Source organism: Manis javanica, chromosome 6, assembly GCF_040802235.1.
Source record: "Manis javanica isolate MJ-LG chromosome 6, MJ_LKY, whole genome shotgun sequence".
NCBI lineage: Eukaryota > Metazoa > Chordata > Mammalia > Pholidota > Manidae > Manis > Manis javanica.
Window position 1 is genome coordinate 143,246,470 of NC_133161.1, and position 18,903 is coordinate 143,265,372.

At 52.2% G+C, this 18,903-nt stretch overlaps 1 protein-coding gene across 5 annotated transcripts in view; it reads right to left on the minus strand.

Moving 5' to 3' along the window:
- The window catches only part of GRIK4 (glutamate ionotropic receptor kainate type subunit 4), a 409,820-nt gene that overhangs the window by 126,034 nt on the left and 264,883 nt on the right, over positions 1–18,903 (minus strand). For 4 of the 5 annotated variants that reach the window (XM_073239594.1, XM_073239593.1, XM_036992846.2 and 1 more), the window contains 3 exons: positions 15,217–15,382; positions 6,869–7,047; positions 2,488–2,541 (listed from right to left, as the gene is read on the minus strand). In XM_073239594.1, the coding sequence (XP_073095695.1) occupies positions 2,488–2,541; positions 6,869–7,047; positions 15,217–15,382 (399 nt within the window). Of the gene's footprint in view, positions 1–2,487; positions 2,542–6,868; positions 7,048–13,647; positions 14,016–15,216; positions 15,383–18,903 lie in introns of those variants that run through there. The other variant, XM_073239596.1, reaches the window with a different exon arrangement.

The window sequence follows — 18,903 nt, forward strand, 5'->3', positions numbered from 1 at the left end:
ATTTATAGCAGCAGTGTTAGTAGGAAAAATAAAGAAGCAAAGAAGTTCCTTCTGTTTTCCATTTGAGGGGTAGTGACTGGGAGGAGGCAGGAGGGGGGCTTTGGGATGCTGGTAATGCGCTCTCGCTGGAGCTGTGCTGCTTACACAGGTGTGCACGTATGATTTGTGTGGACTTCTGTATGTATGCCAGACTTCAGTGAAAAAATGCCAACGGTTGAACAGGCAGTTAGTTCTGTGGTGGTAGCAAGCCGGACAGTAGCTGAATGAGTCTCTGGCAAGCCTGTCATGAAGGGAGTCCCTATACCAGAAAAGAAGTGACCCAGGATTCCTCTAAGATATCTCAATGCTGACAGCCAAGGCCTGCAGGACGCCTCAAGGTTAACAATTCCACGGTGGCCCCAAGAAAGGGCTGTTTAAAGTGCATACCTGCCGAACAGCCTTATACAGCAATGTTTAGAATCCTGTAGCTGGAGAAGAACTAGGACCACAGAGTCTGAGCCTGTCACCGGGCAACATCTCCTCAACCTCGCAGGACATCTCAGGAGGCCTGGTGCTTGCATCCGGGGAGGGTCACTGCGCCATCCCCAAGGTCGCCCTATCACACAGGTTGACCAAGAAAGTTTTATCTCCTAGGTAGCCGTTTTCATTTTAAAATTTAAGCATCAAACCTCTGAGGCTGAATTCTACTCTCCAACTTATCAAGGATCTTAAAATTAATTGACATCTGCCTTATATCCTCTAAATAGGTTACTTTCAAGAATGGCTATACATAGATAAGTGAGTAATAATTAACTGCCATGTCCATCCCATAACTTACAGAGCCATCCATAAGTCTGAAGTGACTCGCTGTTTCCTGGACACGCTGTGTATGCACTTCCTACGTTGCTATCCTGGAATACTCTTCCTCTCTCTATTAGTATAGAAAAACCTCACCCATCTTTCAGGAAAGAGCCTAAAGGCCCCCTTCCTTGTGAAGTACTTCCTGCCTGCCCCAGGTTGAGCAAGTGTCCCCAAGACAGTCTAGAGGACTTTGCATACACATCTCATCGGATCTACCACTTGGCATTGCAATAGGCACTATGAGTTTCTCCCAGGCAGGCTTAGTTTCTTATTGCCATTTTAATCCCTAATGCCCGGCCGGATCCCTGTTCTGTAAGAAGTGCTCAGAAGCCCATCTGGATGAAGGGGCCACCTGGTTAAGGGATTTTGACAGCTCTTGCACTCATAACATAAAATAAACCTCTTCTCTGAATAATTGTGTTTAACGGCTCCATTTGTAATCACCAGTACCTGGAAACAACTCCAATGTCTCTCAACAGGCGGATGGTTAAGCAAGCTGGGCTGTACCTACTCCAAGAAACAGGACTCAGCCATACAAGGAGAGCATCGATCCACCTAACAACTCAAGGGCATTATGCCACCTGAAAAAAGTTAGCCTCCAAAGGTCAGACACTGTATGATTCCACTTTTGTAACAGTTTCCAAAATTACCAATTGTAGAAACAGAGAACAGATTAGAGGTTGCAGGGGTTCAGGACTGGGGAGGAGGGCGTCAGTGGGACTCCGGTGGCACGAGGGAGGTCTTCACGCCGAGGAAGTAGTTTTGTATGTTGATGACAAGGGGAATTACACACATCTACCCATGTTTTGATAGATTTGACATTTTGATGTTGGGGTTTTGATGTTTTAATATAATTAATGTAAGATGTAACGACCAGAAGAAACTGGGTTAAAGGTACATGGGACTCCCTGTATTATCTTTACGACTTCCTGTGACTCTTTATTTCCAAATAAAGAGTTATAAAATTTTTTAAAAATCTGTTATCCAAGGTTCTTTCTTTCTACTCTCTAATTGAGTGTGTCTATGATTCACAACACCCTTTCACGTTTCTTCATGTTTTACAATTTCAAAATGCTTCCACACAGATTAAATTACCTCCTTTCACAATCACTGCAACTCCGTGACCTATCTGTTCTTATCCCTATTTTACAGATGGGGAAACCAAGGCTCAGGGCTTGTTGAAGGGCACACAGCTGGCACGTGGCAAAGCTACTGCTCTAACCTGACTCAGTACAGGTTCTACAGACACGTTTTCCCATCTGCGAGATGAAATGGCCGTGATGATGCGTCCCCGTATGACGCCACAGACATGCATGCTTGGTATCCCGGCCGTCCTATTTCTGAGCTAGCACAGGGGTCTGCCAGGGCAGGGACTGGACCGCAGGCCGGTAACTGGACCTACAAAGGAGGCATCGGTGCTGTGCAGCTGGTGGTGTTCAAACAGAGACATTAGACTCCCCAGATTTCTACTCTCCCGAGACTAAGAAATGTTGGGACAAGAACCCCAGGGGCCTCTCTGGTTGGCTTCTGCTCCTCTGCTTCTATTTTCCCTACTCCCCATCTCCTGGGCTTCATTCAGTCGCACCCCACCGACCCTAATTAACAACATGCTCTATGCCAAGGGGGTGAGCTGTGAAAATGTCTTACCAGATTAGTGAAGATGTATGTGTAATAGGCTGACACCATCCCTAGTTCAGCTGCCTGCAAAGAGAAGAGAAGGAGATTAGAGAGGAAACAGAAGCCCATTGGAGGTCACTGAGCAGCGAGGGCCCCACGCATCCGCCATCTGCCTGGCCCACTACCCTTCTGCCAGGTGGAGTGAAACATCTTGATCGGTTCTTACGTTGCCCTTGATCTCAGAGGATGGAGAAGAGAAACACTAGCCTCTCTCGTAGGGTCTCTCCACCGCCACCCTGCTCGTCCCCTGCAGGGACATTCGAAGTAGCTGATGATTCCATGCACAACACATTCCCATGGATATAACCAGATATTATAGAGACCAAAATGACTTCAAGGGAAATGAAGCATATAATAAAACAGACTAGAATAATTACCTCCAAAACTATTAACAATGACAATGGCTAACATGCTCCCACTGTTTAGTACGGGCCAAGGACCAGAAAGCATTTCACTTGAGTTAAGTCGATGAGGGAGGCACGATTATGCCCCTTCCACCCGCTATCTGACAGCTAAGGAAGTGGAAATCACACCAAAACGCTGTGTGACTTGTACGGGATCACACTTCTCATATACGGAAAAGATGAAATTGAAGCCAGCTGGCCTCATTTCAATGCTTTTCACCAAACTACACCTCCCACCCCCACCCCCCGGAGGCCTGTGAGGCTGATGGAGGTCCTGACAACTCTCTCAGGGGCCGAGGCATAGACACGGGAGTCTGTGGGCTGGAGGCAATTCCCAGATGAATTCTACCCGTCAGGATGTGAGTGAGTGGGGCTCATAAGAGCACCCTTGCATCTGCAGGGATGTAAGACACAAGTGGACCATTTGCAAACCTTGGTCCTCTGTTAGCAGTCAGGGACAAGTTGCTGGTGACAGACCCCACCCTTGATCACAGCACAGTAGAGTGTCATCCCATAGCTGAGAACTGCTACTCAGACCAGTTTCATCTGTTGTCCCTTTTGTCTGATCTTTGTAGCCATCATAAATACCCCAAACTGACCTGCTCCATCAGTGGGCCCTGCTTTGACCGTGACAGGTGGCTGCAGAAACTGACAGGTGGATGAGCTATGTAATGAGCCCACTCTCCCCAGGGCCCTCATCCCTCCTGGCAGTCAGATTTTCATAATGTATCCCACAGCCCCAGGTCACCAGGAAGCTGTTTTTGTCACCACTACTGAGGTGTACAGGGGACATTATTGTGGTGTACAGAGGCTTGGTGACATGTTCCTCTTACACAGTGTTTATCTCCCAGGGAACCCCAACAACCTTGTGAGCATTTGCATAGGAACCCTCACAGGCTCCTTGAGGACCAGGCTGGGCAATTGTAGCACCACCCTTCTAATGGGAAACTGAGAGCAAAAGGGCTTAGCAACTGTAGGATTACTCGGGGGTCACTGTGGAGATCAAGGCCTCTCTGGAGGCTCCTGATTTGTTCCTCCAAGAAAAGCTGCATTTCCTCTTTCTCCTCCCCTTCCGAGAGGATGTCATGGCATGATGTCCCCCAGCCCATGTCCCCACCCAGTGCTGTCCAGGGAGCAATGCCACTGCCGCTCACCACTGCCTGGGTACAGCAAGGGGTTGGGAGAGGGCGCTGCCATATGGCTAAAGCCCATATTGTGAAGTCTGCTGTCCCAAATATAAAAGACAAGAGACCCTTGGTTTTTAAGACCTGAATTCTGGGTAAACATGGAGTTTGGTGCCGAAACAGCTGCTCAATAAAGCAGGGGATTACTCCGCAAATCCTCCTGAAATCAACAGCGGAGTGCTGCTAAGCTGGGGGCCCAGGCTCAGTCGCACACCCGGTCTCCAAGAAGCTCCCTGAGTTCTCAGTTCACACTGCTTCTCACACTGAGTCCGTCATCCCACAGGCCTCCCCCACCCCCCTGCCCGGAAGGGCCTGCTGCAACCAGGTGAAGGAGAAGCCTGGAGTCCCATAGAAACGGCAGGACCGAGTCCAGGTCCCAATGCAGGACCTGGTGCCTGGGGCCATGAGGAAGTCAAACGGGAACAAAGGGAACAGGGTTTCCTGAAGCTTCACTTGTCATTGATGGGTTTGGTTTGGAGGTCCCAGGGCTGAGGCCAGCAGGTGGTCTCAGGAAAGCCGGCCACTGGCCACCCAACAGGATGATTTGCTAATAATCATCATTACAGGTAGAGTTTCCTTCCAAATCACAGCCATTTAAAAAAAAAAAAGGCATTTCCAATGAAAATTCCCAGTATTGGCAAGGGTACTATAAGATATCTATATGCTTCTGGTGGGAGTATAAATTGTTATAACCTTTTAAACAGGCAATCTGGCAGATCGTATCAAAATCCTCAAAAGCATGCATACGTTTAACTCAGTAATTCTACTTGTATGAATTTATGCTGAGAATCTATTCTGGAATGTGCATAAAGATTTATGTAGAGATGTGCATCCCAGCATTATTTATTGTAACAAAAGACTGAGAACAACCTGTATCTCTGACAAAAACAGGGATGGGTAAATAAACTGTGGCACATCCATATGAAGGGATACGATGCAGCCATTACAATATATGTAGAAAAATATTTAATGACATGGAAAAAAGCAAGGCATATAATTAAGTGAAAAAGGCAGAAGAGTAGGTGTAGCATGATAATAATTTTGAAAAGAAAAAAAATGTGCCTGTAAAGGCAGAAGAATAGACATCAAACTTCAATAGTGCTTATATCTGGGTGATGGAATTGTGTAAATGGCTTTTGTATTTCTTTCTATGGATTTTTCTGCACTTTCCAAAATTTCAACAGTGGAATAGACGTTATTTTTAAAAAGACAGAGTCCAACTACATAGGCTGGAAGCTATGAAATACTCCTGGGCAGGTGCTATACCCAAAAGGCTTCCTCCTGGGGGCTGTTCGGACAGGTTCCAATTACTGCAAGGGGAATGTGCATTCTGACCTGCCCTCTGCACAGGGACTAGGGGGAAATTGTTTCACTCCCTACTGCCCATCTTCCCTGAGGACTTCTCAGCCTCTAACTCTTGTGCCCTGAAACTTAGAGGATCTTTTCCCTCCTTGATGACTGCATTCATCATAGCTCCAGACATAAGAGGAGAAAGAGAAAAGGAATAGAAGAGAAAAATTCTGTGTGTGTGTGTGTGAGTGGGGTATATGCACACACACAGATGTGGGTTTGGAGCTGTGGAAAATTACTACAGCAATAGGCTGAAGGGAAAGCCCTAGGTACTCAGAGAACTCGTTCAAATCCCTTATTAACTTTGAGACCAAACGAGCTGGGGAGGGGAGGTTAGCAGAGAGGGAGGGGGAGAGAATCATCTGAGTGTCTGCCGGCTCCTCACAGCTTGGCAGAGGTTAACAAGGAGCCTTGCTCCCCCAGCGGAAGATGGCAGGTTGCACTTAAATGTGCAATTAAAATGGCATTTGGAAGAGGCCTCTGCACCCGGAGAGGTTGGGGCAGCCGCAGGAAGCCAGAGAGGAGCCTGTCCGCTCTACCTGGGGTTGCATGCCTAGCCCAGCCGCCAGCCCGAGGACTTCGGCTAGGTGGCAGGGCTGCCCAGCTGTTGCCAGCTGTTCGTCCAGCATGGACCCCCACGCACCTGAATCCCCTTCTCCATTTCTGTCTTTGTCTTTCTGTCTCTCTCATATGGGCCTCACTCTCAGCATTCCGTACATATCCCTGCATATAAGTCACACAGGAGCTGGCGCCCTGCCCCTTGTGTTACAGGGGCAGAAGGAACCGCTGATTCGCTGTCAGAGCCACGGTGCTGGCTCAGCTCTGCTCCTCACAGGGCTGGGCCTTGGACAAAGCAATTAGTCGCCGAGTCTCCGTTACTTCATCAGTTGAGTGAAGGCATTACACCACCCCCAGTGGTCACTGAGAGGATTACACTGGGAGGTCACAGGGCAGCCTTCTGTAAAGGGGTACAGTGTGTAAGGATTACATCCGGGGCTGCTATCCAGCAATGCACTCACGTGGCTGTCCTGGTTGTTAAAATATGCAAATACTTCTGTACCACCTGGGAAACAGTCTCTGCCCCAAGCCCCTGAGACCCCCACCCCACCAGCCTAACCCCTCCAGGAAACCATGGACCTCAGGCACATAGCCCTTGGCAGGGTCTGGGTCTGGCCAGCATCTCAGTTGGTGGCTGCCCTGCTGTACCAGGAGTTAAACGTTTTCACATCACCATCCTGCTTCCCCCTTTCAGCTCTCAGGAGTGGCCTACAGAAACTGAAGCTCCCAGAGGTCTGCCAGGGTTCAGGGGTCCAGCTGGAGCTCCTTTAGCCACGGCCCAGGAGGACACCCAAAGCGGGGGAACTCGGGGAGAAGGAGGCTCTGTGCCCAGCGGCACCCCAGCCTGGCTCCCACCTTCAGCAGGATGGTGTGGGACATGGAGGCGTTGGCGTGGATGATGATGGTGGCCGTCTTGTCGTCGCGGATCTCCTTGAGGAGTGGGGTGGGGTCCCGGGTGTCGTCCAGCATCCGGACTGACAGTGTGTCCTTGGAGATGAGGAACTGCCGGAGCAGCTTCTCTAGGTTTAAAAGGCCTGCAGGGGAAGAGAGGATGATGCCCCTGAGGGTCCACAGGGCTCCCTGGGCAACTCTGGGGTGCAGCCCAACAAGCAAAGACCAGGGCCAGAGGCAGGGTCCCGGGTGGCCCCATGGCTGGTGCTAAGCAGCCACATCTTAACCTGAGCAAGTTTCTTAACCTCTGAGGGCTTCAGTCATCCCATTGAAAATAAAAAGGATGCTCCTGAGCTCCATGGCCTCCTGGACTGCCTTGTTGGGGCTCAGGCTCTGCTGAGTCGGATACGAGCCTCCTCACCCCTCCCCATTGCCCTTGGGAGCAGCAATGCCCAGCAGCCAAGACCTGGCTGGGTTCCGAGGCCAGCAGGCCAGGGCTCCTTCCCCTAACTTGGCTACTTCCTCACTGGGTGGCCCCTTCACATGGCCAGTCTTTGGGCCTCAGTTTCTTCATCTCAGAAATGAGCGTAAGAGCAGCTGCAGCGAGGGTTAAACCCAGGAAGCGGGGGACGTGCTCAGGCCGAGTCAGCACGTGGTGAACACCCCACATGTAGCATCTACTCCACCATAGCCTTTGTCTCCATCCTGGAGAGGGGAGTAGCGGCTCCCTCAAGATCACAAGACCTAGCAAAACCGTTTGAACTCAGAGCCTAGAAGCTGTATTAAGAGAAGGTATTATGATTATAAAAGAACAGACTTTGAACTACACTCCCGCAGGCAGTAATGTGGGCCCAGAACAAAACCGAAAGAGGGATTGTGAGCTAAGGACTCTCTCTCCTTCCCAGCTATGTGCTCCCACGGGGGGAGGTGGGAGGAGGGGCCCGAGAATGACACTCCTCAGCCACAGCATCTTGATTCTGCTCTGTCTCTGAAAAGGCCAGGAAGAGGCTATGGTGGGGGCTGGTGGGTGGGTGGGCATTTCCTGGGAAGACAGCGGTCTCGATTCTAATGCAAGGAGACCTAACAGGCATTTGTTCCCCAAAGCAACAGGAGTAACATTTAGTGAATCCTTATTGTGTTGCAGGCCATGGGCTGAACATTTTACAGGGCCTTCTCCTTCAAGTCCTGACAGCAGGCCTACAACCCGGTGCAGAAGAGAAGACAAGGCAGGAGGATGAGCACGAACATGGCTCCACACGCCGTGGCCAGACAAGGAAGGAGCAGCTTCCACCCGGTCAGAGGACCCTGTGCTCCGGGTCCTGTACTAGCTACAGGGATGCCCTGAAAATGACTCCAAAGACTCGTCTCTGTGCAGGTGACTCACCCTCCTGACCCGAGGATCAAAATGTGAGAGAGGGCGGTGCCTGAAGAGCACGGCATCCACCCCCCTGGTTTTGTAGCAGTGTCAGGACTTGCCCGGTCACACAGGGACACACCTGAGACCAGAATTCCCATTTCTCATCTCCATCCAACCTTCTTCCTTGAGAACAGGCTGCTTCTTAGGGCAAAACCTAGCAGGGGCAGCAGGCACAGGACCCAGGGAGGCCGAGGGACACGTGTCTCCGGCCTCAGGGAGGGAAGCCTACACTTAACAGTGTCTTTATTCAAACAAGGACATGACAGCAGGTGGAGGCCAAGGGCCTGGCGTGGTGCAGAAGGAAACTGTGGGAAAGCGGTGCCAACCCCTATCCTCCACCATGGGTCCTGAGAAGGCGGTCCAGGGAGCTGGAGGCTGCGGCAGGGACGGAGGCCTGGGGGGGCTTGTTATTCACAGTGAGGCCTCAGAAACGGCCAGCTGTGCAAGCCACAGCCTCCGATTGTCTTTCCTTCCTTCCCCAACAGGGCCTTGACAGAGACTTGGAAAGATCTACCACCTTCGGTGCCCCTCACAGCCCACTGCCACCGGCCTCCATCTACAGGGGCACTGAGGCACAGCATGGAGATGCCAGGCCAAGGCAGCCCAGGACCTCTCACCCCTTTAACATTGGCAGGTGCACTGAGCTCCCAGGGAAAAGTGCCCTTCAGATGCCAGATAAACTGGGCACCCTGCCCCAACTGACACCCAGCATGCCCTATCCCAATATCCCCCAGGGTGCTTTGCTGCGCTTTAAACAAGGAGCAGAGCCTGCATCTTCTCTAACACACTGTGTGTGTGCTGAGAGGCAGGGCGGGGGCCAGGGAGGGGAGAAGGGTCCTCGGGAGGCCTGCATCCCCACCCAGGATTGCCTCTCGGTCACTCTTCCTTCCAGCCTGGACCGTACCTACAGCAGCAAAATGAGCACAAAGTGGGAAATGGTCCCAGCTCTAGCCCTGCCAGGTAGGTCATCAGGGTGGCCAGTCCCTTCCACCTCTCTGCACCTCAGTGTCCTTATCTGTAAAATAAGGACAATAACTACCTTACAGGATTAGAGGATGCCAAGCAAACAGAACCGTGTCTGTCACCTAGAAGGTGCTTCACAAACCTGGTTTCCATTCATTCCCCTCCTCTACCCACTTACTTCCTAACTGTCCTTCACCCCGTCTCCTCCCAACTCCTGCAGGATTTCTTATCCAGTCCACAGACAGAGCCTTTGGTTATGAACCATGTCAAATATTTGATAGCATATACATATGCATATATATTACAATATTTACAAATAGGCTAATCATTTCAAGGGGCTGGATGATCCCATTTCAAACTTTTCTGCACATCCCCAGTGGAAGGTGGGGTGCACAGCACTTGCTGGTGAGCTGAACTAGAGACTGTGGGGAAGAAAGGGCCCCCACATCCGAACAGACCAGACTGCAGCAGAGCCAGGCGGGGAACGGACACCTGTCACGCAAAGAGCAGCTGACGGAAGGGGTTGCCTGGCTTGAGGAAGGGTGGGAGGACTGTCATGAGACAGACCTGCTCTTGGCTGCCTCTAGGTCTACACTCAGGGGCGAAGAGTGGATGCAAGTCACAGGGAGACAGACTCAGCTCAACATAAGGCAAGACCTCAGCTCAAACTAAGGATGCAGTGGGCTGCATCACAGGGCAGAGAGCTCCCTGTGCCTGGAGGGAATCAAGGAAAGACTGAAGCCCCTCTTGACAATTGTTGTAGAGAAAATTAAACCAGTGGACAGAAAGTTGGACTAGAAAAATATTGATGCCTTTCCGGCCCAGGGATTCCCTAATTCTGTAAATCGGAAAAGGATCCTTTTTCTTCCAGTCACTGCAGAGGAGAAAGTGTGGTTTAGTTACATCAAGAAGGCTAGTTTTTCAGGGCAGTTCAGCATTCTCCAATTGTCACCCTCCTCACCTCTGTCTGTTTAGTGCAACTAAGGGATTTACCAAAGGCAGCTGCTACCAGAGGGGTTAAAAGCTGCTCTCTTCCCGGCTGCCCCTCCACCCTGGCCCAGCCCTCCTCTCCTGCAGGGCCCTTGGCCCAGCGGCAGGTCTGCCTGCCGAGTCCAAGGCTGAGACGGTCCTGGGGAACCTATTAGTCTCGCTCAGGATGTAACGGGATGGATGGAAGAGAGACTCAGCAGGCTGACTGTTCTGGGGAGGAGGCTGGCTGCTGGCTGCTGGCACTGGAAGGCAGGGGGCTAAGCAGGCCGGAGGAGGGTGGAAATGCTGTGAAAGGCATAGCCGGGGTTGGACAGGGGCCGTAGGACAAGGACGTAAGCACCTAAGTGATGGGTCTGCAGGGGACACAGAGGACCCTTGTATCAAAAAAATAAGAATAAACAGCTGTTCCAACTGGCGTGTTTCCCTCTTCACCGGCTGACTTCCTTGGCTGAAGGCTTTGGTTCTGGAAAATGCTAATATTCCCAGGAGGGGTGACACTTTTAAAACTTGTGGGAGGCAGCAGATGTGACACCCACATCAGAGGTTTGGAGTGAGGATTTAGTGGAAGAAGTCGAGTCCACTTTGGTACACGGTGCCTAAACCTGGTGAGGCCTCATTCCCCTGCCCCTGCCTCAGGCTGTACTGGTCATCAGCCCTTTTCTGCAGAGCAGATTCTGACTGACAAGAGAGGAGGGAGGGGCCAAGGTGCTGCCAGCAGGGATCAGGCACAGAAGAAGATGCCTGAATGGTGTATTTCACCTGCTTCTCAGTTGTGTCCCATCCCACTCCTGGGCTTGGTCCCAAGAACAGGCAGGAAGGGCCAGGCCACAGGGCAGAGGAGAGACAGATGCTGGGGAGCGGGCTGAGAGTTCTTCCTCAGCCCTGGGTGGAGTCAGATCACTGATGAAGGAGGGATGCAAGAGCCAGGCCCCAGGCTAGAGAACTGGGACAGGCCAAGGTCCAGAAAGCCTCCTCATGCAAGCTGGCATGGGAAGGCCTCAGTCGTCCCACTACAGAGGCCGAATGGCCCCTCACTTCTGTCTCTCCCATAGTGCGCAGAGACGCAGGGAGAGGAGGCAAGAAGAACCATGTGCCCTTGAAAATGGACCGAATCTCTTTTTTTCATGCATATAATAAGAATGGTTATAGAGCCCATCTTACATGGATATCATGAGGTTTTTTTAAATGAGATTATTTAAAGCCTTGAGCAGAGTGTCCAGCACATAGTAAATGCTCACTAAATGGTTCATTTTACATCAGAAAGAACAAAAGGCCTCCCACAGCAAATGCTTCCTAGGGGCGGCACAGGGAAGGCCCACGACTGCCCCAGACACTCCCAAGGGGCCCTGGGCATCATCGCCTACCACCCAGTCTGTCCCCCAACCCCTACTGCCACAACCAGGGCTGCAGGGTAAAGCAACAGTAATTAAATGTGTATCACACTGTGGGCCCAGATACCTTCCACCCAACTACCTTGAGAGGCATCATTATCCCCGTGTCACGTGGGAGGGAACTTAGGCTCAGAGAGGTAAAGTGGCCTGCTTAACGTCACACAGCCCATGAACAGTGGGGCTGCTTGGTTTGACTCCAGAGATGGTTCCCTGCACTGCCCCACTCTGCATTTCCCTTCAGTTTTGCAAATGCAGAGATTGTGCAAGGATGGAGCTGACCTCCAGCCACCCCACTCCAGGCCCTGGCCTTGGTCAAAAGGGACCCAAGGAAGGAAGGGAAGGGAAAAGGAACACCTGGGTGTGCTGCGTGCTCCCGAGGTGTGGGCACTGTGTCCCCCTCTTTGTGTATGCCACCCTGTTTAATCCCCTCATCATCCCCGTTTCATAGATAAGACAATGAGAGGCTGGAAGAGAGCCTATCCCACTTCCCCAAGATCACGCAGGCAGTAAACAGTGGCAGAAGGTGTAGAACTATGGGACACCAGACCACTAGAAGGACATTAAAGTGTTTAGAAAGAAACCCCAGTGCAAGCATAAAAAAAGAGGATCTGAGCTATGTACAAAGATACCAGAAAAATAAGCAGCATATTACACTGGTGGAAACAAGGAACGGAAGGCTCTGAGTCCATTCTGAGGGTCTGAAAGGGGAACTCCATGGCAGGGCTGGGTGGTCTCACCAAAGGGGCCTCAGAGGCCACAGTGGGGAACCCCAGTCCCCCATACTCAATGGGATGGCCAGGATGGCCATGCCTGGTCTCCTTACCGCATCCCCTCCCCCTGGCATCATTAGAACCAGGCACTTGCTGATGTCCTGATTTTTTCTTTTTCCATTAAAGAGAAACAATGTAATCCACAATTCAACTCTACTTGGACCAAAAACTGCTTATTAAAAATCTACTTTTGTGAAGAAGGCGAGGGAGTGGTGTGATTCCCCATGGAATGATCTCCGTGATGTCTAATTTTGAGGGCTGGAAAATAGAATTAGATTCCTGTTCCTCATTCGACTCAAGAGTGTCCCTTGGCCCTGCATTAATAAGGACGATGGAAGAGGTCTCTTCCCAAGCTCTGGGCTGCATTTCCCTTCAGTCCCTCATTTCTTCATCCTGAGATTAGAGTTTTAATCCTCTTTGCCCTTGAACTTCTCCTGTGCGGCCCCACCTTCCTTCCCTAGGCCCTGGTAGGCTGTGGCCAGCGTCACTCACTCACGCAGTGGATGAGTTCTCCGAACAGAGGCGCTGTGTGGTCGCTGAGCCCCACCTGGGCTGTAGGTGGCCCCTCTGGCACCAGGGCAGGCTCCGCCTCTCCAGGACCGAGTCTGTGCTCAGCCATCTCACACACTGCTGGGGGGAGCCCGGGGACACACTGCTCCACAGAGATCTCTGCCTTTCAAAGGACACTGTCCCTGCCAGGCACAGCCCACCCTGAGCTGCTGCTCTGAGGCTGTCTGCACAGACCCGGAGAGCGGGAGGGCTCGTGGAGGAGGAAGCCTCGGCTCAGAGCCAGAGGACCCGAGTTAGGGTCTCGGCTTCGCCACATACCAGTGGGTGACCTTAAGCAAATCCCTTAACAGCTCTCAGACTCTGTTTTCTCAGCTCTAGAATGACTGGGGAGGAGGGAGGTGAAGTGGCAAAACATAAGCGAAAGTGCTTTGCAATCTGCAAGGAACTGTTTGAATGTCAAGGAATGTCATAATGCTAATGGAAAGAGCCCTGGGCTAGTAGGCGACAGAATCCAGCATAGTGCTCAGCACGCGCAGTGGATGCTTAACAAACAGCTGAGCCACTACCTCCCCAGGAAACCAGGCTCAGCCTAAGAGCAAGAGGGACGGTGGCCAGACACAAGAAAGAACTTCCTGCCGGGTTGGTAAGAAGTTCCCAGCACTGAGGAAAGCCGCAAGAGAATCCCTGCCTGGAGATACTTACAGCCTGTCCTTGGTCTCTCAGCAGCCCCGCTGTGTGCATGGGTACACCAGGTTGGTCCTGCCTGATTGGGCTTCCGGCAGGAATTTTAAGGGAGAATCATTGATTCTGTTACGCCATGCAGTGGTTTGAGGTTGCCACATGCAGGGGGCCACCTGGAGGAATACGTGTCCTGTGGGCTTTTAACTCAGCATCCTTTAGGGATTTACGGTCAAAGCCATTTGGAACCTGATGAGGTAAATACTTGTTTTGGCTGCAGGACAACTTAGCCCGTCCGTGCTAAAGTGTGCTACGACTCTCCACAAGGGGGAATAAAATGAAGTGTTTATCCAAACGTCTCTTTTTTTTGGCCACAAAACTCTGTCCACAAAACACTTTTCATCCAGAACAGTGCTGTCCAATAGAACTTTCTGTGATGACATGAATGCTCTGTATCTGTGCTGTCCACGTGTGGCCACTAAGTACTTGAAGTGCAGCATTTGTGAGACTGAAGAACTGCATTTTAAACTTTATTTAACTTTAAAATGGGGAATTCTGGCACCTCCAAACCCCCTGGGTGGTTGTGACAATTAAATAAGCTGTATACAAAGCACACAAAGTGGGACCCAGTCACTTTGTTTCTTGGGTAGTACAGAGCAGATCATAAATTGGGGTTGAATAAATGAACGAATGCACATGTGGTGGCAGTCAGGTGCAAAGGCCTGAAGGTAAAGAAGGCGGCTCTGACCCTGACAGGCAGGGGGGCCTTTCATGTACAGATGCTGCAGGGAGTCCTACGGAGTGGAGGAAGGACTTCATGCACAGCAGCTCTGAGAAGCCACAGAAAGGATCCCCGCTGGAGATGGCATTATCTGACAGTGCAACCCACCCAGGCCCGCAAGCTAGGACCTGCACAGATCACAGATGCCTGGCGATGGGGCCCTGGGCGCCAGTGGCAGCCAGTGGCCAGCACCTGCTGGACTGCATGTGGGTACACAGCTGCCACTGGAAGCATACAGATGCATAGATTTGCTGCAAAGTCCTGACTTACATTAGCTAAATCTCATAAACACTAAATTTATGTCACAAATTGTCTGAGAGTCAGAGATTACATTTCTAAAGCCTGCATTTGCAAAAAACGCTTTATCGGGAATTGCCCTTGGACCTTGTTCCCTCAGCAAAACCCGCTCTCTACGGGGAAGAAGCCCTGCAGCCCATCAAGTACAAATGCATCCAATGTTATATTTTCCTTTTGTAGCTCCTTAACAATGAGGCTGAAAATATGGGAAATGAGTTCCAGATGCAAAACAGCTTGGACGTTTTCCAGTCTCCCTGTAACCCAGTTCTCTCTGTTCCACCCATGCCTAGGGAGTTCTGGCAGAGGATGCTCATGGGCCGCCCTCTCTCACACCTGTACACACGGGCAAACAGCCAAGGACATGCAGCAATGCCGGGCCCTCCTGTTTCGGTCCCCACGATCTGAGGGAGCCCTCCCCTTCCTGCTGGCGTAGCTCCGACAAGGGGCCAATCAGCCAGGCTGAGATCAACAAGCCGGGTCTGTCGTCAGGGCAGAGCTGGCCTGGGGGAACTTACATTCTGCTTTGGCACAGATGAGGCAGGCGGTGGTGCAGTTGAAGAAGTTCAGGATCCCAGCGACAGCCACGCTGATGTCGGTGTTGCTGGGGTGGAGGTTCAGAGTTGTGAACCTCTGGAACTGGAACTTGATAAACTCCTCGGGGGCCACTTTGAAATGAGGGACCTGGGGGCGGGGGAGCAAAACTGGCAGCAAGGAGGATCCAGAACAAGCGAGAAGGAAGGAGCAATGAGTGAGCGAAGGCTGCAGAGGCTGGGCTCTTGCACGCACGACCTTGGCACCTGCGCTGCAGGAGGAGGACATCCCTGCTAATGCTTAAGAGGAGAACGCCCGGATGGGGAACCCTTTGGCAGGAGACCTGGTGAAACGTACTGTGCACCTCAGAGCCAGGGTCTGTGGCCCTGGGAAGGCAAATGAACAGGTCTGTATTCTCAGAGGAACTGCTAGCTGCTGGGCAGCGGGACAAATGGCTCTCCAAGGCATAATCCTTATCATATTTTATTTGTAGTTAATAAATCAGAGCAGAGATGGCAGGAGAAAAACACTGCCCTAGGGACTAAGAAAGGAGACCTATCAGCTCAGCCTAGTCAACAGGTATAAAAACCAGCTCCCAACCAACGGCCTAGATGAAAGCCTGGATGGGCTGCTCCACAGACGTAGGTACGGGGAAGGAAGTGCCGCAGGCTAAGGAGCCATCTACAGAGCATCCTCTCGGGGCCAGGTAAATAAATACCTGCTTCGGCGTCATTAGGACAGTGTCAGCTTCCCTCTTTGTCTATTACTGACATTTCCAGGAGGCACTGCCCCTGCCTTCTGCCGGTCCTCTCCCGGGAAGGGACATTAACAGGCTCTGATGGCTACTTTCTTGGAGGCTTAGGTTATTGGGTAGGTAATAGGAAAATAAAATGTAATAAGCTGCCATCCACCTGACTTTATTCTGTTCCCCTCTTTCCTGGTACCCAGAGCCAGGAGAGCCGGGGGCTGCATGGTGACTCTATGAGAGATGGGCCTCAAACCTCTCAGCCTCCTTTAGGACCAGTGCCCCCCAGGAGGGCCAAATTATGCGAGCAGGGGGTTTGGACTGATGTTAAAGCAAGTGAGACTGAGAGAAGACAGCAGAAAGAACTTCCTGGGGGTGAGCTGGTGGGCTCCTGGAATGGTTATTCAGAAACGACTGCAGAAGTTTCCTTCACCTGGGCTGACCCAGAGCCTGGAATGGTGTTAAGCTGGTCTCTGTAGGATTCTGCTACCTTAGCCTTTCGGGTTTCTGGGAGAAGTCAGCCACAGACCAGAGCACCTGCGAGACTAGAGTGAGGCAAGGGTGAAGATTTAGCAGAAACTAGGGAGAAAATTCATGAATTCAGCTCGGATTAGCCTTGAACCATAGGGCGAGGGTGAACAATGTTTTCCAGCAGAGACTGGAAAGCACAGGCTTGGAGGGAGCCTGCTGAGTTAGGAGAAGATTCTAGAGTGAGTTGGCCTGGGCTGTGTCACAAAGGGGTTTTCTTCCCAGCTTGTGCTTTGCATCCCATACATTCTGTCTAGAATACATAACAAATGTGCCCCAAAAGGGAAAAGGCCGCAAAGGGGCAGGATGCAGGCCGAAGCTGGGTGGAGGCACGGTGGCCAGGCTGGCCGGCTTACACCCTCGGGCGCCCCTGACCAAGGCCATCCTGCCTACGGGGTTCCACTAGTAGCTAACTCACCCCGCAGTGTAATGCACCCTTAGACACCCCTTCAATCCACAGACCCAGAGGAGGATCAGGGAGAAGACTCAGGAAAAGGAGGGACGAATGGGTTTTGGAGTCTACAGACCTGGGTGTGCGCCCCGGTTCTGCTGTGAGATTCGGGGCAGACTGCTGAGCCTCTCTAAGCTCCGTGAGAACGGGGATAGAATAGGTGCTTCAGGAGCTTCAGGAGGGTAACATGAGATCCTGTGTGCGAGGACGTAGTAGCTCCATGCCTCACATGTAGTGAGTGTTCAGGCAGCGCCTGGTCTCCATCCCTTCCCCCTTTCTCTCCGGATCTAGGAGCTCCCCATAAAAGCCCTTGGAGCTGTAGACGCAGAGGGTCAGGACTGAGAGGCCTCTCTGGGAAGGGGGTTGGTGGTGGGGGCATGGGGGGCTGTCCAGCACCACCTGCCACCTTGAAGGCTGCTGGGGGAGCGGCCAGCTGCTCCGATGCTCTGATGGGCCCAGGCAGGGACGGCTTCCCTCTCCTGGACAAAGATGGTAATCGATCTGTGACTGCAAGAGGTCATGGCGGAGGTGTGTGGGGGAAGGAGAGGTGAGCAGAACGGGCAGAGGGCAGTGAGGCAGAAAGCAGCCAGTCACAGGAGCTACGGAGATGCTGGCGGCCTTTAAAGGTACGAGCTCCTTGGCGAGAACTGCACGGCTTTTCCCTGGAGCCGAGGGGAAATCAGCGAGAGGCATTCAGCCTCATCAAATATGAAGAGCAACACATGATCTGAAAGGAGAAGAGAGGCTGAGCTGGGAGAACATGATCAGGCCCAGGAGGGGTGACCGTCCCTGGGCAGCACAACCTGTCTGGTGCCAGGACCCGGGTGGCAGGACAGGGAAGATGGTTGCAAATCAGGGTCTCTGCCTCTGGCCTGAAATGCCAAACAGGGTTACGGGATATATTAGCAGAGATCAAATGGCCCCTGAACCCCAAGAGGAGGCCATTCTGGAGTGGGGGGATGGTGGTAAGGGACAGAGAAGAAAGTGAGCCGGGGAGGAAGGAGAGAGGGAACAGAAAAGGGGAGAGCAGAGAAGTCAAAGTGGGGAGCTAAGGTCTTGGCGACCTCACACGATGAAGGTCATCACAGCGAATGCAGGACTGACATCCGGCCACAGACCTGAGCTGCTCCTTGGAGAACAGCAAGAAAGATTTAAATTAAACAGCAGGTCTGACTTCCTGTGACCAAGGCTGGGAGATGCTGGAAGGGGCGGCAGAAGGACAGAAGCTCCTGTCTCTGGCCTGGGATGACCCGAGTCATCTTCCGGGACATCTGAAAGGAGGCAGGGGATGGGGAGCGGTCAGCATGGGGGTGGCCCATGGCAAGAAGAGTGGGGGCCTCGCCTAAAAGGGCAGCAGCCCAGTGCTTGGGAGCACTGCCCTCCTCGGGACTGGGGCTCGGATCGCACGTCACTTCAGCGTGCAGGTGACAATCCTGGGAACGGGCTCATGAAATAGAGAAGATAAATATTCTGCCCTCTGATCATAAGGAAGTGGTGGCATCTAAGAGGCAGGTTCCAGAGGACATGGGGTAGGCAGAAACCTGGGTGCTGCTCCGCTGCTTCTGCAGGGACAGTTTGCTGAGAACGTGTCTGGCCAGCAGTGGGTGTCCCGTTCTTTTTCTAGAACCATAATCTCCCAGGGATAAAGTTTCTGGAAGGCTGAGCTTCCAGCCCCTAGGACAGGTGCGAGAGTGAACCTCTGCAGGGCCCCTCCCCAGCTCCTGACTCCAGGACCCCCGCCTCCAATCTCCATTTGTTCCTGAGGACTTAGCTCAAAGGCCCTTGGGGACAGAGAGAGGCTAGGGGACACTATGCACTGACTCCCAGGGATATCTCTGGAGGGGAAGGACTGACTGATTCCAGGATGGACTAGGGAAGGTCCCGGCAACAGCAGACTCTCTGAAGTTTCGAGCTGGCTTTCTGTAGGAGAATAGGGGGGAGTTGGCG